Source organism: Mustela lutreola, chromosome 6, assembly GCF_030435805.1.
Source record: "Mustela lutreola isolate mMusLut2 chromosome 6, mMusLut2.pri, whole genome shotgun sequence".
NCBI classification, from domain to species: Eukaryota; Metazoa; Chordata; class Mammalia; order Carnivora; family Mustelidae; genus Mustela; species Mustela lutreola.
The window spans coordinates 146,603,553-146,623,528 of NC_081295.1; the positions used below are offsets into that span (position 1 = coordinate 146,603,553).

The 19,976-nt window shown below is 50.1% G+C and overlaps 1 protein-coding gene across 4 annotated transcripts in view; it reads left to right on the forward strand.

Annotated features, from left to right (window-relative positions):
• The first annotated feature begins 3,434 nt into the window (after positions 1-3,434).
• JARID2 (jumonji and AT-rich interaction domain containing 2) overlaps positions 3,435-19,976 on the forward strand; it is a 257,486-nt gene continuing 240,944 nt past the window's right edge. Inside the window, exons 1-2 of one of the 4 annotated variants that reach the window (XM_059179390.1) lie at positions 3,435-3,564; positions 4,344-4,547. In XM_059179390.1, the coding sequence (XP_059035373.1) occupies positions 4,503-4,547 (45 nt within the window). In that variant the 5' untranslated portion in view covers positions 3,435-3,564; positions 4,344-4,502. Of the gene's footprint in view, positions 3,565-3,996; positions 4,066-4,343; positions 4,548-6,886; positions 6,999-19,976 lie in introns of those variants that run through there. The other 3 variants (XM_059179391.1, XM_059179388.1, XM_059179389.1) reach the window with 3 other exon arrangements.

The window sequence follows — 19,976 nt, forward strand, 5'->3', positions numbered from 1 at the left end:
CCAGTTCCCAAGTCCGTTGGACTTTTGACATTCTAAATATTTCTCAACCTGTCCTCTGCTCTCTATGTATTTCCTCTGTCACTGGGGTCAGATCATAACCATTTCTCACCTCATTCATGCAGTAACATTGCAATGGGTTTCTAGGCTGCCTGCCTCCAGTCTCTTTCTTTCCTTCAATACTTAATTTCATCTCTCATACAGGCAGAACTACTCTCCAAAAGCACAAATCTGCTTTATAACTCCAGTGAAAATCGTAAGGTTCCATTTAGACTCTGGGCAAAGTTCAAACTCCTTTGCCTGGCATACTGAGCCTTTCTGGTCCTGGCTCCTGCTTACCTCTCGGAATTTTATCTCTAGTCACTCCCAAACACAAATTGTGTCCTATGCATAAATTTGGTGTTTTTGGAGTTCTTACAATTTTTTTTTCTTCCATGCTGCAGAGTTGCTTGGTTTCCTTCAAACTATTGAACCCCTACTCAACCTTCAAAACTCCCTAGTTCCTAGGGAAACTAGAAGTGTTGAGTTCCCTTTAGCATGTTTTTCCCTATTGCTAAGTAGCACTTTCTTTTTTTTTTTTTAAATTTACTTATTTGGGAGAGAGTGAGAGAGCACAAGCAGTGGGGGAAGAGCAGAGGGAGAGGGAGAAGCAGACTCCCCCATTGAGCAGGGAGCCTGATGTGGGACTTGATCTCAGCACCCTGGGATCATGACCTGAGCCGAAGGCAGACCCTTCACCGACTGAGCCACCCAGATGCCCCAGTGAATTAGCACTTTTTAGGGGTATCGCTATCCACTGTTAAGTATGCCTTTTGTACTCAGCTGTGTGTTTCTTCACAAAGGACTTTAAGGCTTCTCTGGCTGTCTTCAGGGATGAGAACAGGTGCTGGCTGGTCCTCTAGGAGCCATGTACCCAGTGAGATCTTCCCTCCATCCTTCCCCTCCCTACTGCCCTGACTTGGAATACATCAAGAGAAAGCGCTGTGAGGAGTTAAAATCATCAGGAGAGAGTCAATTAGATTGAAAGAAAACAAACAAAAAAGGATAAAGAAGGGCGCCTGGGTGGCTCAGTGGGTTGGGCCGCTACCTTCGGCTCAGGTCATGATCTCGGGGTCCTGGGATCGAGTCCAGCATCGGGCTCTCCGCTCAGCGGGGAGCCTGCTTCCCTCTCTCTCTCTGCCTGCCTCTCTGTCTACTTGTGATCTCTGTCAAATAAATAAATAAAATCTTAAAAAAAAAAAGGAAAAAGAAAGGAAAGATGATACATAACTTTGCCAAAGTAGCAGGGGAAAGGATGTCCATCAGGAGACGGTGCCTTCCACAACCGGAAAAGCTTTAAATCACCAGAAAGGCCGATCTGTTTTCATTTTCACGCAAAACAACAGGAATGTTACCCAAATCTTTTGGAAAGGAGCGAATTCCTTCCTTTCCCCTGCCCTCAAGCCTCAGCTAGAAGGGTTTTTAGTTTGTGTGTGTGGTGACCTGAAGTTGGTAGCCCAGCAGGGGAGTTCCGCGGCCTGGGACAGAGCAGCTCAGCCTCAGGGCTGGCTCTGGAAACCAAGAAGAAACCCACCTTTGTTCCTTAATATTTTGCCTGGGGAATGACAGATCTGACATTAAACCTCCAGAAAACTGGTTAAAACCATAACACTGTGGAGGAGCGCAGACCTCCAGTATACAGGTCGTAATGATCAGAAAATCTTTCGAAAACACCTCGTTGTAACCTCAGCATAAAGTCACTTGGGTGGCCAGTCCTGAACAGTGGAGTCTGTTCTGTTGAGTCCTCCCAAGCAAATGGCCCCGGCAAACAAATTTTGCAATATCGAGGCACAGAAGGCCACTTATTTTTCTGATTGTGAAATGAATGGAAGACAAAATTTTTTTTTAAAGGCATTCAGATTTTTTTTTAAAAAGGTAGAGCAATAAAAAGGTAGAGCAATAATTTAAAAGCCTTTGAAAAAGGCATTTTCATTCGTTTACCGAGAGGTTCCTATAACGGGGCTGGTCCTTTAGCTAAGTTAATGTTATTACCTAACCTCCCCCCGTTAAGGTCTGGTCTCCCCGAATCCGCGGACGAGGCCAACGAGGCCAACGACAAGCTCGGAGAAGCCACCGGCCCGTCTTTTAGTGAGGGTTAGGGTGTGATTTGAATCCAGGTCTCTCGCCACCCGTTTTGGAGACCTTTCTTGACCACGGTCACCTCCTGAAACGCCAGGGCCCATAACACCCTAACCGACTGTGTAGCCGGAGGAGGAGGAGTCGTTCTCCGTTCAAGGTAAGGGGAGTCCACGGGATGGGAAGGAGAGGAAGCCATAGCGCAGCGAGCACGAGCCCCTGTGAGTGACCCCACTTTTCATTTACCCGGAGGGGAGCCTGAGCCACGATAATTTAAAACATGACTTCTCCGCCGCCACAGTTAAAACAAGGAAATTTATGATGCCCAATGGCTGCGTAGGACTTGACGAAGTTGTGAAAAGGCGAAGGCCCGAGGAGACAGAGCGGGGGCCCTGCTCCTTCCTTCCGGGCAGCTATTAAATAAGCGCATCGGGGGGGCAGAGGCAGGTAGAAGGCGGCTCCCGCGTGGCCCGCGCGGCGCCCGTTCCCCGCGCTCGGCGTTCCAGACGCTTCCCTGCCGTCTGCACCGCCGGGCGGCTCCCTCCGCGCGGTAGCCTCGTTCGCCCGCGGGCAGCCCCGGCGCCAGGCTCTGAGGGCAGAGCTCGAGCGGGACGACCCGGGCGGGCTCTCCCTCGCCGGAGGCGGCCGGCCCGGGGGCCCTTCCCGGCCACCCCCGACGCCCGGCTCGGCCGGCGGGCCGCGTGCCGCGCCAGGAGGTGGCCTTCCAGCGCGTGCGGCTGCGGGGCGCCGGCCGAGGTGACCTCAGCCTACCCCGGGCCCGGCCGCAGCACGCCGTGTGCGAATACGCGAGGCGGTGTCCTGAGCTGACACCGGCTGCGCGGCAGAGGCAGCAGGCGCCGCCGATCAACTAGTTCGCACCGAGGATTCCTCTTGGTGCGTGGCCCAGTTTTCCTTAGGACGGGCTCCAACCCCTCGCCGCCACCGCCCCCCGCGCCGCCACGCTCCGAGGCCTTCCCCCTAGAAGCCTCGCGTCCCTCCCCCGCCGCTCGGCTCGGGCCGGCGCGCGCGCGATTCCTCGATTCCACAGGCGGTTCGCGCCGCGGGTGGGGGCGGGGCGCCGCCGGGGGAGGGGGGCCGGGGCCCGGGGGCGGGGGCGGGCCGGCGTGGGGAGTTCCTCGCTCGCGGACCACACGCTCTGCGGGCCAATCCCGAGCCAGCCTCTAGCAGTGTCACACGCGGGACACATCCAAGCGTTTGTTGGCAGGGCCGGTGAGGGGGAGGGGGCGAGGAGGAGGGTGGGGAGTTGAGTGACAGGCTTGCGGGGCAGGCTGGGAATTGTAGTTCCCCGCTCCCGTGGCCATAGCCATTTTGTAGTCGGGGGACTACAACTTCCAGAAGATCAAGGGGACTATTCTAAGGTGCCCCGGGAATAGGCGGCTCTCCCCGGGGCCGGGCGTCCTGGGGCACTGTTATCCAGCTGCCCGGCTGCAGGTAGACTCGAGGGCAGTGGCGGGGGCTGGCGTGTGGCGGTAGTGGGGTGAGCGGCAAGCTGGGGAAGGGGGTGAGGTGGAGCGACCGAGCGTGCCATGCATTGGGCTAGGGAGCCTCTCTCAATTCCACTCCTAGGCTCGGCGTGGGAGCGACGGCTGACGGTTTGCCCGGGAAGGGTTGGTCGAAGCTTCTCGGGTGTCTAGTCGACGGGGCTGCGGGGGTCCTCTGGACTGGGCCGGGGTCGGTCGGCGCCGGAGTAGGCGGGCGCCTGGCGGCTCAGCTGTGGGAGTTTTCGGCTGGCGTCCGTCGGGGAATTACCCGAGGAGCCCTAACTTGTATAAAAGCAGAGTCCATTTAAAGTTGGGCTGGATAGCCTCTCTCTCATTGGTTAGGGGGCTTGGAAAAAAGAGACTCGGCGAGCCCTCGCTGTGGTGCTGCCGCCGCCGCCGCCGCCGCCGCTGGAGTTGACTCTTCTGCTCGCACTGCTGCTGCAGCACAAACGTGACTTCCAACATTTTTTATTTATCTTTCCCTTTTCTTTTCCAAGATGTAACTACAGATCAGACACTAAGGACCTTCACGTTTCGCTGATGTAGTTTTTGGAGGAAAAAGGGGGGGAGTGAAGGGCGTCGGTTTTTTTTTTGTGTGTGTGTGTGTGTTTCGGGGGAAATTTTCCATTATGAGTGTTTTACTAAAGTGAATTTTTTTTTGTTTGCTTCGTTCGTCTTTGGCTCTTTTTTTTTTTTTTTTTTCCTTCCCAATTTCGGATTTATTTCAAGGCGAATCGGGCTTTGGGGGAAGAGGAAGAAAAGTCGGATTACAAGATCAACCACCACCAACAACAATAAAAACCACCAGGATATTTTTTTGCAAATTTCTGACGGCTTTAAATTCATGAAGCAATTGTCCCCTTTTGCAATCAGCATTTGGATCTCAGAATGAGCAAGGAAAGACCCAAGAGGAATATCATTCAGAAGAAATACGTAAGTGCTCTTAACAACACATCCTTTGACTTGCAGTTTTAAGCAATGGCTGTGAATGTCAAGTTTATAGATAATTCTGCTGCTGAAGGGTTTTTAAACACAGCGTCCGATAAGGCTGTTTCTTTCTTTTCTGAAAGAGGGCTTTTCAGGCAAAGTCGTGTCTGCCTAGTTTGGATGAAAAAACAGATTGGTGTAGCGATACCTCAAGTGAATAAATTGACCTCGAATGACACAACCATAATCTAGTTTTAGATGAAAGGCTAGGGATTTTGGTGGTGCTTGGGGAGGGGGTTGGGGGGCTGCGGTAATGTAACTAAACTGCATTCTCGGGCGGATTTGGCCCCATATTGCACTTTGCATGCAAATGAGCTTGTGTTATTATTATTAATGTTATTTGTAAAATCGTGTAACGCGTGTGTGTTGGAAGCCCTTTAAGTTGCAATCGAGGGTCCGATTATGGCGATCTTGTTCCTTGCACTGGCACATCAAATTTAATGTATATGGTCGTTTGGCTTATTTGGTTCGCAACGTAAACCAGTTGGGAATCATGTTACAGCGAATGCATTTGTTGGGATTGACTTTAATAATGGGACTGGTTTTGTTTAAAAATTCATGGTTTCCAGTTTTAGGGGAAAAAGACATACAATATAGCTAATGTTTCTAAGTAGCTACGTGAATGCATGTGTAAGTGACTACAAATAAATTCTCCCTGTTAACTAGGCTTCTGAAATTGGGCGATTATTCAGAGATTTAAATGGCTTGGAATAGTTAAATTTGTTTTGTGCATAGTACAGCTACGTTTTGATTGGCATGGGGAGTGTTTTTGTTTTGTGTATGGCTTTTTTTTTTTTTTTAAGTTTGGGGGGAGGGAGGGTAGAGGGGGACGGAGGATTAACCAAATATGCACTCGAGTGATCGGTGATTAGCTGCATGCTTTAAATCAAAGAGCCCATTTTTTTTTTAAAGCCCAAATGAACATACACTAGGAATAATGCAACGTTATAAGAAAGTTTTATTTAACTCGAGTCGACAAATTGGTGTTAATATTTTCCCTTTTTGAGCAGCGTGATGTGTGTAATGGTAGATGACCTTCGGGGCAGTGGTTTTTGTAAAAAAAAAAAAAAAATAATACATTTAATGAAAAAGCCGAATGCCTCTTTTAGAGGGCTGATTCTAATCTAGGCACGTAAACTTCAACTATGAAAGAAATGCAAGGTTAAATAATCAAGCTCAACTTAAAAAAGCTGTTCCCTAAAGAATTTAAGAATTAAAATACATCCGCATTGCAGAGGGCTGGGTAGAATGCAAAGGACTAGTTTAAACTCGGGCTGTAGAAACTGCATGGAGACAACCTTGCCTTGGAGCGTGGACGCCTTCCCGGGGCACGTCCGATCCGGGCGCAGCCACAAAGCAAATGGGGTAGAACTTGGACAAGAACCGCCTCCGTCGCCCCCACCCCTCCCCCCGACCCCCATCCCAGACCTCGCTAAGTTGGAGAGCGGTGTGGGGTGGGATTTTTTTGTGTTGCTGGCAGTCAGTGGATTGTGTCGAGTCCGGGCGTCCGGCCGCGAGCCCGTGGCCGGCGGCGGCCGCGGGAGGCTGAGCACGAGTTGACGCCGGGGGAGCGGCGCGGAGCGGAGCCGGTGTTCCCGATGTTCCCGACGTGCTCGAGCCGGCAGCGGAGTGGAGGGCGTGCGGGGGTCGCGGCGGGCTGGGCCGGGGCTGGGCGGGCGCGCGCGCGTGGCCTGTAGGGGGCGGGCTGCGGGCTCCGGCGCCGGGCTCCGGGCTGCCGGGGCTCGGGCTCGGGCTCGGGCTCGGGCTCGGGCTCGGGCTCGGGGCTCGGCGCGGGCCGGCCCGCCGGCGGGTGGGTGGGGCGCGGGGGCGGCGCGGCCTGCTGGGCCCCGGGGTAGGGAGGGGAGGGGGCGGTGCGGCGCGGCGCGCGGTCGGGGGGGCGGGGGCGTGCCGGGTGGGGGCGGCGCGGCGCACAGCTGCAGCGGGCGCCCCCCGCCGAGCGCACGGCGGAGCATGGCGGCGGCGGCCCGGACGGCTCCCCGCGGCCCTGCCCGCCGGCTCCAGCGCAGTCTCGAGAGCAACAGGTTAAGCCGGCGAGACGTCAGCGCGCCCCTTCCCCGCCCCCCCGTTCTCCCCCCGCCTCGCGCCGGCCTCCCCCTCCTCCCTCCGTCCCCCCTCCCGCGGCTCCGGGTTCCCGGACGCTCCGGGCCGCGTTCTGTTGTCATTGTGACGTCACAAAGGGACGGGCCCGGGTGGAACCTCCTCCTCCTCCTCCGTGACGTCAAAAGTCGGGCGGGAGGTTCCAGGCGGCGGGGCGGCCGGGGGAGGAGGGAAGCGAGCGGCGGCGGAGAGCTGGGCTGCAGCTGGGGAGGAGGTCGAGGAGGAGGAGGATGCGATCGGCCTCCGCCTTCCGCCCCGAAACGCTGCGCTTCCCCGCAGGTGAGCGCTTGGGAGCCTTTGGTCCCCCATGGAGGGCTGCCGACCTAGCTCCGGTTCCATTTAGGGGGTGGGGAGCAGGGAGGAGACGCCTCCTTTCTGCAGAAATGTGTCTCGCCTCTTCTGTTTCCAGGTCTGCTGACGGTGTGGCAGGACTACGGTGGTCGCTGGGATCGCTCAGCAGTGCTTTTGAGAAAGCAAGGAAACTTTATGCAGGGAAGGCTTTGCTTTGTAGGAGGACTGTTGTGGATTTGGCCAGCTTGTCACTCGAAGTCGTGTTTGGGGTGCCTTTGGGGGGTGTGGGGGGATGCCTTTCCGGGCGGTCCTGTTCAGCAGCAACTGTTGCTCTTTCTGGGAGCCCTGTAACACCGTGGGAGGGGTTGGAGCTTCTCCTTCGCTGTGCGGGGTCTGTGCTTTATCATTCGGGGCGGGGGCTGGGAAAACTTCATCATTGAGAGGTGTTCTTGGAAGCGCACGTGGACAACTGGGGTGCCCTGGGCTTCGTAGTTCCGGACGGTAGGACAGGAGGCTCGCAGTCTGAGTCTCTGTTCAGAGTCTTCTGTAGAATGGAAAAGGTAACACCTGCCTTTGCCCCTCACTTGTACCTGGAAGGATCCTGTGCAGGAGAGATGTAAAACAGTATCCTCTGTGTCAAGGGGTGTTAGCCCTCGAGCTGGTGGAAGGCGGCACACTTCCTCCAGTTGGCCTCGGGTAGCCCCAGCTGGTAGCCCCAGCTGCTGCCGCCTTGCCACTCAGTTTCAGTTTATTGCCTCCGCTAAGCAGCGTTTGGGGGCGCGATTGTTGATGGCAGGCTTTGGGAGAAATGATGGTTATATTTCGTATTAAGTGGCAACCTTGAGAAACACAAATTGTAATGTAATCCCATCTTAATTGTGCTGGGCACGACTCACTCCTTAATACCTTGAATCACTGAAAACATTTGCTTTCAAAGCCCCAATCCACTTGGACAACAAAAACAGTCGCATGTCTTTGCTCCATGGATGTTTTCTGCCATTTCCGTTACTCCACTGGATGGGTTATTCCTGGGGAGAATCACGAGGATGGTATCTGGGCTTCAGAACGGTTTGATTTTTGAAGCTTTACAGCACGTTTGAGTTGGAAATTATTATTATTATTATTTTTTTTGGCCACACGAAGATCATGTGGCGAGCACCAAAACAAATTACCGGTTTGATTTCTAGGACAGCTCAGGCAGAATTTGTACCACTAGCCCGTCATGCTTTAAGTATCTGATTTTCTGATGTAGGAGTTGCAGTGTGATTCAGCAGAGCTGGGAAAAGTTGACTTTACAAGGTTCAAAAACAGGATTTACTATAATTAAATTACATAAAATTATAAAGAAAAAAGAAGTACACCAAAATACAGTGGCAGGATTTATGAGCTCCCCACCTCCACCCTCCCAATATTACACTGTTGGGTTATTTCACAGTTCTGAGGGGAAAAAAAAAGCAACCCGTACATGTCATTTAATTGCTGTGTTTTTCCTTTCCTTCGCTATTTGCATGGCCTTCTTCCTGCCATGTTCTTTGTTTGCTAGTTCTGGAGAACTTCATTCTTTGTTGCCTAAGTGTATACCGCAGGGGCGCTTGATGGGCTGTTACTGTATGGAGAGATTATGGAAGGAAGAACATCAGGCGTCCAAAGTCTGTCCTATAAATTTAAAAGGAAAAAGAAGTTATGGCCCAGAATAGTACGAGTTACTGTTACTTGTGCGATGATCCCTTCCTTGTAGACAAATACCTGACCTGCGTGTCTTCCATTGGCCTGCAGAGCCACCTGGAATTAATTGGTATTCAGATGGAATAATGGCTGTGTCTTTTCTCAAAGTAGGTCATCCCAGTCAGTTCCTGTTGCTGAGCTGGGGGCTGTTGACTCACTTCCAACTGCCTTGGAAATAACTCCAGTGTTCATATATACCTCTGCTCCAAAGGTTATTTAAGCTTCTCCCATTCAGAAAGAAAATCTTTTGTTGGAGTATCTAGCGGGTGTCTGTTATGTTTAAAATGGAACTATTCAGAGATGACACAGACAAGTCATATGAAGCCTTGTACGTTAAAACACTTGGTAAAGGCCAAGCTGGAGTATTTTTAAGGTTTGCCCCTGATCGTGATGTTCTTAGGACCCAGGTTCCTGGCATTTTTATCTAAAACGGTTAAAAAGTTTTGCAGTGTAAGAGGTTTCTTTTTTTGATCTTTTGTTGCGTTATTCTTTTTTAAAAAGAATGTATTTGGGGGCTTCTGGGTGGCTCAGTGGGTTAGGTCTCTGCCCTAGGCTCGGGTCAGGATCTCGGGGTCCTGGGATTGAGCCCCGCATCGGGCTCTCTGCTTGGTGGGGAGCCTGCTCTCCCCTCCCCCACACTCCTGCTCTCTGCCTGCCTCTCTGCCTGCTTGTGATCTCTGTCAAATAAATAAATAAAACATCTTAAAAAAAAAAGAAAAAAGAATGTATTTTATGTTTTAAAGATTTTATTTTTTTGAGAGCGTGAGCCAGCGAGCCTGATGGGGGCACAGGGAGAGGGAGTGAGAATCTTAAGCAGACAACCCTGCTGAAATCAGAGTTTACGACCCTGAGATCATGACCTGAGCTGAAACAAAGAGTCAGATGTTTAATCCACTGTGCCACCCAGGTGCCCCAAGAATTTATTTTTAAGTAATTTATATACCTACCCAAGGGAGGACTCGAACTCGGAACCTGGAGATCCAGAAGTTGCATGCTCCAGGGACAGAGCCAGCCAGGTGCGCCTGTTGCATTGTTCTAGTCCTGTTAGTGGTCTGTCTGTAAGGCTCCCCCGGGATTACATAACCGCTGTTCTAACCGCCTTCTACCTATCCAACCTACTTGCTCCGTTGGCTGCAGAACATCCTGGCTGTCATACCCCCCAGCAGCATGGTCCTGGTCAGTGAGTAGCCCTGGGGTGTGTGTGCCTCTGTCCCCTTTGGCTCCCACCCACAGAAGGCTTGCCAAGTGTCAGTTGTTTGTTTCCAAATCTGGTTATTCCAGTTAGACTTATTATTGCAATTACAGTTAAATATTATGTAAACCTTTGAACAAGTGTGGAAAGAGAGTTGGTTTCTTTTTCTTTCTTTCCTTTTTTTTGAGAGTTGTGAAAACTTCTAAGTTGACTGTTTTGGGAACACTTAATAAATGTGAATTACTAAAAAAACAAAACAGGACATTAAATTAGACAAGGGCCTGCCATTTAAAAGACTCGGGGAAAATCTCAAGGATCGGGTACATACATGGGTTTGGCAAGTGATTCCCTTTGGGAACCGAACTTCATTTACACCCAGACTCTCTTCCCAACAAACACACCAAAAAAGCATAACGTGGAACACTGGAATTCTCAAGCCATCTTTTATTAAAAGTACATTTAGGTGTTTACGTTAGAATGTCAAAATCTACATGGATTTTAAGGTTTTTCCTACCGACAGGCTTTACAGGAGCTAACCAGCTTCTAGCCCCTATCACCTCTGATTAGAACTTTTCCATTGTATTTAGTTTTAATCCCCAGGTATGAAAGCCGCCTGACTCTCTATTACCGCTTGCCGGGTAGCGCAGGTGATTTCGTTTAGATCAGTTCTGCGGAGGCAAAAACACAGTTGTGTCAATCCCTGGATGGCAGGGGGCAGAAAGATTAGGGGTTTTGCACCTAGTTTATATGGAGTTCAGAAGCTTGTATCTTGTAATCCGGCAACCTTAATTACTGTGTCTCACCTAGGAGATACTGCCGAAGACTTGTTCCCTTTCAGATCCTTAAACCTACCTGTTAATGGCAAGGACACCAATTGAATCTCAGTTTCTTAGTTTGAATCCATTTATCTTTCCTTGTTTTTCCATCTCCAGGAGGTGACCTCTGATACTATTACCTCCCTCCTTCCACTCCCCACCCCCAAGGTCTCAGTCTCCCCTTTTCCTGGTTCCTTTTGTGCCCCTAAAGCCTTTTCCCTGCCTGCCTCATCCTCATGAGGCTTCCTTCATTCTAGGAGGGAGCTCCGATGACTTTGGTATCGCTGTTAATTCCTGTGCTTTTCTTGCAGACCATCTTTTTTTTTTTTTTTTAAAGATTTTATTTATTTATTTGACAGAGAGAAATCACAAGTAGATGGAGAAGCAGGCAGAGAGAGAGAGAGGGAAGCAGGCTCCCCGCTGAGCAGAGAGCCCGATGTGGGACTCGATCCCAGGACCCCGAGATCATGACCTGAGCCGAAGGCAGCGGCTTAACCCACTGAGCCACCCAGGCGCCCCTCTTGCAGACCATCTTGAGTGAGATTTTTCTTCTCCTTTTAAAATCTTTCTTGGGCCTTCAGTTAACACCATACCTTCTGCCAGCCTCATGCCTTTTATTTATTTTTAAAAATTTTGGGGGTGCCTGGTGGCTCAGTGGGTTAAGCCTCTGCCTTCGGCTCAGGTCATGATCTCAGGATCCTGGGATCGAGCCCCACATCGGTCTCTCTGCTCAGTGGGGAGCCTGCTTCTCCCTCTCTCTCTGCCCGCCTCTCTGCCTACTTGTGATCTCTCTCTCTGTGTCCAATAAATAAATAAAATATTAAAAAAAATTTTTTTTAAAAAAGATTTTATTAGAGCACACAGTCCATGCAAGAGGGAGCAGAAAGGGAGAGGGAGAAGCAGACTCCTTGCCGAGCAGGGAGCCCGATGTGGGGGGCTGCATCCCAGGACCTCGGGATCATGACTTGAGCAGAAGACAGACACCCAGGTGCCCCAGCCTCACCCTTTTTAATAAGAGGGTTTTCACTGATTGCCAATCCAGAGTACAGTCACTAACAGCAGAGCTAACCCTTCTAGGCCGTGGTGGTACAGGCTGGATACCCCTTGGCTCCTGGTCAGGGAAACCTGCCTGCTTCCGGCACTTGCTGTTCCCATTTCTGCTTGCGCGTGGCTTGTATCTCTTGTTCTCTGAGGACGTCTGGGGTCAGAAAGGGTCTGTGTTTTACAGATGTAGATCCTGTCCCACAGGTCAGGTCCCACCTGAGCCTCTCGGGTGTCTGTCTGGCTTTCTTTCTACTTCCACACTGTTTTCGCAACAGATTTTGCTAATCTTGTGGAAACTCTGCCCTTCTCTCCCGGGGTTCTCTTTGAAGTTGGAAGAAATGTGCCAGAGGAGCTTGGATGGTAGAAAACTCCGCAGTTGGGCCGCACAACACCCACTCCTGCTGAAGGCATCATGAAGACCAGGCCCAGTCAGTTCGGAAGTCGCCGCCCACATCTGTTTCCACAGTGAGCTCACACCCGAAAAAGAGGCTTTTGAGTCCATTTTACAGAAGAGAAAACTAAGGCAGAGAGACGCTGGCCAGAGAGTTAAAGGCTACGTTTCTCTTTCCTCCTTTTCCATCCAGATGAAAGGGACGTAAAATGAATGATCACTGAAGCCCCACAGAGAGGGAGGAAAGGCCCTACCTGGGGCTCTGGGCAGGCACTGGAGGGGTTTTATGCCTGAGAAAGTTGGGGAAGTTCAGGCAGTTCATCAGCGCCCTGGAACAGGAGGAGTACATCGGTCTCAAGTGCGTGTTTGTGTTTGTTGTTTTTTTCAACACCAGTTGGTGGAGCTACCCCCTTATCCCCAGCTGGCTGTCTCCTTGAGTTCTCATTAGAAAAAGAGCTGAGATCCCAGGACCCCTTGGGACTGGCTGGTTTGTGCTCTGTGTTTTTGTACGTGTCCCCCACTGTCCTCTCGGTGGTACCTGAGGCCCGGCTGGCGCGTAAGCTTCTCCAGGCTTCCAAGAACCTGCTTTCGTCGCAGGGGCGTGACAGATCGACTGGATACTTTTTTTTTTTCTCTTGTATTGTTGCCCCTGACTTCACTGCTTTGGGGGCTGTGGGGCGCTGGGGAAATCATTTGCCCTTGGTCCTCACCAGGGTCCAGGCCTTGTGGTAAACAGAGGCTGCCCAGATATGCTAATGAAGCCGCATGAGTAATGGGAACAGTATACATAATTACTCATATATTCATAGAACGTATGAGGGGGTTAGAACGGGGAAGCCTACTGATGGAAGTTCTTGAGAGCTGTTTTTGAGGGCTGGTGCTGCCTGAGAGGCCTAAATTGGATATTAAGTTCTAATTTTGTAAGTCTGTCAAGCTCCACTACCCATGAAGAGGAAGGCCAGTGTGCCTTGAAAAGTCATCACCAGCAGGGTTTAGTTACCCGGAATCCTAGAAGGTTAACACAATAGCCATAGTTTTGCCCCCTTTTTCCTCCCAAAACAGCTCTCCCCTCACACACCTGTTTTGTCCAGTGGAAGCAAGGAGGTCTTTTCCAGTACTCTTATTGGGGGTGTGTGGCAGTGAGAGGGTGGTGTGTGTGTGTGTGTGTGTGTGTGTGTGTGTGTGTCTTCCATCAGGAGACCCTCTGTTTCGCTGTGAATGAATGATCCAGGAGAGTGTGGGAGACCTTTTGGTGCCTTGTGTTTCTTTTGTTTTTTTTTTTTTGTTTTTTCCCTTTTTTAAAAAATTCGGGTGGTTTTTTTTCTTGTTATTTCCTAAGCACAATTTTGGTTTTGGCTTGATCTGCAATGGTTATCTCTTGGTTCTTGTTGCTGCCACCTGTTAAAGTGCTTGGTGCCTGTGGGGGCCGAAACAGATGCCCGGAGGAAATGAGCAGGGATTAAGACTGAGCATGTGTTTCTTGCATTTATTCCTTCCATAGGTTTGCAGAAGGAGGGCAACTGAATGGATGCCCATTCTGTGAGGCAGAGGTTGGGTATAGACGTGATTAAAACCTGGAGTGTTTGGTTCTTCGCTCATATGCCTTCCTACTAGGACGTGGGCTTCCGTAATGCGTTCCCCAGATTTCATTCAGAGGCTCGCTGTGAATAGATAGAGCACCTCTGTGGTAATGGACAGGATTGGGAATAAGAGCTGAGTTCAAGGTTGGGTCCTGTGTTACTGCAGGCCACGGAACCCCACTGAGCTGCTTCCTCATCTGGAAAACTGGTTCCGTGCCCCTCCTGGGCTGGTTACCGGGAGAGCCAATGAAATTTTTGATGTGAAAGCACTTTGTAAATTGCATACGCCCGCACAAATGGTCAAGGTATCATTACAGGGTTGGAAATCACCAACCTGGACACATCTGGCCTGGCGGCAGCCTTCCTGACTAACTCAGAAATAAACGAGTCAAATGAATTCTCTACTTTGCCTATTAAGAAACCAAATAAGCAGCCTTAGAAGACGTCCATTTCCAAGTCCTCTCTTCCGAGCCCCACTCCTGTTGTTGAAGCACTGTTTCATCCTGCACCTGACTCCTGGGCACGTCCGGGTGGTGGACCGGAGGCAGGTTTGACGGTAGGGATGAGCGTGGCCCCGAATCCCTGCACGAAGAGGTTTCACCCAGATGTTTAAACCGGATCTTGGAGCAGTAATCCTTGAAATTGAAAATCCGATCATGATCCTTCATTGGTTCCCTGTGGCTTTCAGGATAAATCCGAACCCAGTGTGTCCTCAGCACATCATGAGAAGACCTTTTTGCCCCCCCCCCTCCAGCCTGTCCTGTCACTTGTTTATCAGAACTCACTTGGCCCCTTGGCCTTTGCACTTCCTGGTTCCTCATGTGGGTTGCCCGAGGAGCCCGCCTGGCCCTTCTGAGGCCTTGCTGGACAGCCTGCCAGCCCCATCCTCCAGTCAGGCAGGACTAAGCCCCTTTTCTTTGTCGGCCTGACTCCTTAACACCTACCTCTGGACACTGGAATTCATGTTTGTCTGTGTCTGACCCTATTAACCCTCCAAGAGGAGGGGCCAGGTCTAATGTCAGTTGGCAGCTGAGGAAATATTTGTTGAGGTGAAGCTTTTGGAGTATGTCTGATACTACCTAGTTGTGGGAGGGAATTGGTATGGGTCTAGCAGAAAGAGATAAGCATAACTAAGCAGAAAATCTCCTAGCTGAGAAAACAGAGGTGTCTGGTGCCATTGAGCGACCTGCCTGGTGCCATTGAGCGACCTGCCTGAGGTCACACATTTGGTCAGTGACAGCCAGGGCATGAAATCCAGCCCCCGATAGAGCAGAAGGCTTTCTGTTACTGTTTTTGCACACATTTCTCAGAGATCCTGCCTCCTTCCAGGTGGATTCTGTCTTACCCATTGAGAGCGGCAGTCACGGATTTCATTTTCACGGGAAAACAAAATCCACTTGTAAGCCTGTACCTATATGCCAATAGCATTTGTCCAATTTTTTTTTTTTTAAGATTTTATTTATTTGACATAGAGACGGCAAGGCAGAGAAGGAGTGCAAGAGTGAGTGCGCGTGCAGGCTCAAGCAGGGGGAGAGGGAGAAGCAGGCTTCCCACTGAGCGGGGACCCCCCCAATGCAGGCCTGGATCCCAGGACTCCAGGATCATGACCTGAGCCGAAGGGAGACGTTTAAGGACTGAGCTCCCCCCCGGTGCCCCCACTTTGTCCCCTTTTGAAAACAGCTTTTTTGCTTCATAAGAAATCTTTCAAATCGGAGGACTGCAAGTGTTAAGAACCCTTACAGTTGCACACCGGGCATTCCTGCACTTGTGGAGGGGTGTGTGTGTGTGTGTGTGTGTGTGTGTGTGGGTGGGTGGTTTGACGTGTCTGGGCGCATGCTCCCCAAGTGATGTTCTGTTCTGTGCTCTTTGCATTTATATCTTATCTCAATCAAAATACGACAGTGCACAACTATTTTTCATGGCTGCGGGGTATCGGTTGATCTCTGCACAGTTTACCCGACCTGCCCGTTCTTGATGGCCTTTTTGGTTTGCGGCCTGTTGTGTAAAATGATGTACCTGGTAGACTTCATCTCCATGTATTCACTTCACTCCAGATTCCTCAAAGTGGAGTTACCGGCTCAGCAGTGCCTGTTTGTTTGTTTGTTTTGTTGTTTGTTGTTTGTTTCAGTAGGCTGCACGCCCAGCACAGAGCCCAGTGCAAGGCTTGAACTCATGACCCTGAGATCAAAACCTGAGCCGCCATCAAGAGTTGGGCGCCGGACCCACGGAGCCACCCAGGCGCCCCAGCAGTGCCCCCTGTTTACACTGAGAACCTTGTGACCACGTTGTTCTCTCTTGGAGAAAGGCTGTGCTCACCTGTAGCCCTCTAGGTAGTGCATATGAAGCTGACGGCTTTGTTCCTTTGTAGGCTTTTAAACGCTACTACAGGCCTTTGTAACAAGTAGTGAAGAAGTTGGGTTTTATTTAAGTTTCTGTTTTCTTTCCTGGTCCTCTCTCAGGGCATTCCAACCGGATGAGATAAATCAGATAGGTGACATCACTTTGTAAAACAAAATTGCTCTAAGAACCCAGCGCGCTGTTTTAGGACAGTAGTCTAAAGGGTGAACATGTTTCCTGTTCATGAAATGCTTTATTGTGAGGATTGACATGCATCAAGAGGACGTGGAATCTGGGGTGACCATGGGTTAAGCCTCTGCTTTCAGCTCAGATCATGATCTCAGGGTCCTGGAATCGAGCCTCAAGTTGGGCTCTCTGCTTGGTGGGAGCCTGCTTCCCCCTCTCTCTCTGCCTGCTTTTCTACCTACTTGTGATATCTGTCAAATAAATAAATAAAATCTTAAAAAAAAAAAAAAAAAGAGGATGTGGAATCTCAGCCTTGTTTGGAGGTGGGTGTTGCATGGTGACAGAGGCCCCTTTGGGGCCCAGCTTGGCAGACCGTTCAGTTACATACAGCTGACACATTCTGGTTGCCGTGCTCTAGCCCGGGTTAGGTGTTAGGGAAAAGGTTATCATCCTTGTCCTCAAAGAATTTGTAGTTGGGTTGACAGCAGGACTGCAAAAACAATGGGAAAAGAGCAGATGGCCTTGGATAGATCACTTGACCCAAGTTTCTGTTTCTCCATCTGTAAAATGGGGGAGAATTACACCTTTACTGTCAAGGTCATTTTGGAGGAGCAGAGTCCATGGGGAAGTGCTTTATAAACTGTTACCTAGATTCTGTTATTCTTCTAAGTCCACGGTCTTTGTGGCTGTCCTTCTGTGTCTGGCTTCAAGGTTGAAGAGGGAATATAGTGTTTCTGGGTTATCTTCTTTGCTGATTATATAGCATGTCTGAGTGTCTGAGGAAGAAGGTAGAAATGAAAATAAGGGGCGCCTAGGTGGCTCAGTCAGGTCAGCATCTGATGCTTAGTTTTGGCTCAGTTCGTGATCTCAGGGTCCTGGGATCCAGCTCCATGTGGGGGCTCTGCGCTCAGGGAGTCTGCTTGGGATTCTCTCTCCCCCTCTGCCCCTGTTCCCCCGTGTGTACTCTCTTTCTGTCTCTCAAATATAATAAATCTTAAAAAAAAAAAGTGAAAATAATGCAGGTGCTCAGCACTTCCCTTTTCACCAAGACTCACTTTTTCTTCCTAACTTAAGGGGAAAATGCAGGCTGCTCTCTACACTGGCCACACTTCTGGATTGTTCAGATGCTGGATTCCACCCCCGCCCCCCAATCCCCTGAAACTCCCACCCTGGCATATGAGGACGAGGTGATATCACAGCACTGCTAAGAAGCATTACTTTTTGGTGTATAAGAGAATACTTTTGGATAAACCTCTTTTCCTTCCTTTTTAGTTCTTTAGTCAAGATGTCCCTTTAGAGATGTGGTAGAACTTGAATGTTTATTGGTTTTACCCAAATTGCCCCCTTTTCCATTCTTTCATGCCCAGAGCATGAAAGCTCCATGTGTTCTATTTTCGGCTCGTAATAATGTCTTGATGTTGGAGGCTAAAAGAGCCAACGGGAGTGGAAGGCCTTACATAAGGAGCCACGGCCTGGAGTCCCGGTGAAATTGGCCCTGCTTGGGTTTCACGGGCTTTAGTTGTGTTGTCTTGCTGGAGTTGCATTGGTCACGACACCACAAAACTTGGTCCCCTGCACTTGCCACGTGACTCCTTTTCATCTGGATAATTCCAAGTGGCAAAGGCCAGCTGCCCTTGAAAGGTGCCAAATGAATAGTAGACTTGGTTTCTCAACAGTTTGAAAAGCCTGAAATTTGGGTGGGGTCCCCTGCAGAGCCATTCCTGGGCCTTTATTTAGGAATGGGGCTGGAGGGGTTTGGTGGTCTCCTTGAGCCTGATTTTAGCTCGGTTTTAACATTGCCAACCCTGCAGCCTTTTTGGTTGGACTCCCTAGTTGGTTCTCCCTTTTTTGGGAGGTGTGTTTATTTTATGTATTGACTTACATATACCGCACCCTCATTCCAAAAAAGGACTTAAGGCTATAATGAGCAGTCTTCCTGGGAGCAAATAATTTTTGCTTTGATCTGAAAGAAGTTCACTTCCTAGCTGCAAAAAGTGACAACCACATGAAAACACACGGGGAGCAATTTCTTGTCCTTCTCGACCCAGCAGTGTTGGGGCCGAGTAGCTTTTTGCTTTAGCATTGGAAACTGGAGATAAAACTTTTAATTAAAGGCGAGTTCTGTTAAGTAATATTGGTATTGACACCCTGACAGAACTCTTAATCTGCAAGAATTTTAAAGATGCATGAAAGTAATCCCCAGCGGTGGTAACATCCTTGAGTGGCAGTAACATCCTTGAGTGGCAGAGATCAGGTTTCTGTGTAAATGCCAGGATGGTTTATCACTTTTTTTCCCCACAGTGTGGGGGTGCCAGGGAAGGTTCTGGATTTAATAATGAACTTCTTTGTCGGGGGGCGGGCGGTAGCGACTGGGAGATGTTCGTGCATGATTCAGCGTCCTGTGTCTTTAAAAATGTTTTCAAATACTCATTCTGTATCGTAATCGTCAAAACTACTGTTAGGATTCCAAACCATTGTGGTTTAAACTTAGCTGGAATCTGAAAGGTGGCTGACAGAGTGAAAGGAAACCTCCTTTAAATAGGGAACACATTTGGCTCGCCTGATTGTTCCAGAGTCTGGGCTCTGGGCATATCGGAGCCACGGGCCAAGTCTCCCGGTTGAAGAGATTGGGGATTACTTGTTTCAATCCACTGGCTGCCCCCCCCCCCCCCAAACTCCCGTCTTCATACCATCAGTTAGTCCTGCAGAAACTTCTGCTGCAGATACGGACTTGCAAAGCTTCATGTTACAACTGCGTTCTTGTCTAGGTGAGAAACACACTGTTTTGTCCTTGTGCTAAGTCAGAACTCTAATGATGCTGTTAAAACGGGTTCTCTCTCTTGGCCTTGGTAAGCTGGAAAGCCCTGGGAGGCAGGGAGGGCCCATCTGACTTTGGGGAACATCTGAAGCTCGGAGGCGGTCTTCTTTGCTCTCTCTCGGGATTCTGCTCCACGCTCGAATTCAGTGACGCCATCCCAGCCCCAGCGCTGACATGGCCCAGAATGATCCACGGTTTTCTCTCCAAACTTCTTTTTTTCACTTTCCTTCTTCTAGGAGACTTGCTGAAGTTGTCATGTTATTTCTTTCCAGAATTTGTTGGAGCAGCAGGCAAAGCCTTTCGGGAGTGTAAATAATGATGATTATAAAGAACATAAAGAGCAGTCAGTTCACCAAGGAGGGCCATCATCTTTGACTTGCTAATAAAGATTTTCAGGCCAACGTTATTTGCTTACAGTTGTCTAACACAATGTCTAACACAATGAAGACCTCAGTGGTACCGTGTAGTAAGCGGAGTCCTTTTACTCTCTTTGTACATTGTGGTCATCTCAGTAAAGCACAGAACCACTGTGCCCCCAGGTACAAGTGATTATTCCTTGGGGCAGACATTGTATGGGAGCTGGGGAAGACCTGGGATGATGGCTCGGGTGCTTTTTCCCCCCGCCCCCATCCACAGCAGATAATCCTCCCTGCGTGTGTGGAAAGATCTGGAAAGTTGATAAATAATACCTAATTTACTTCGAGAGCCCCCTCCTCTGTGCTTCCTACCCAATTTACAAATCCAGGGGCTCCTGCTGGCTCAGTGGGTTAAAGCCTCTGCCTGCCTTCTGGCTCCGGTCATGATCTCAGGGTCCTGGGATCCAGCCCCGCATCAGGCTCTCTGCTCATCAGGGAGCCTGCTTCCCCCATCTTCTCTGC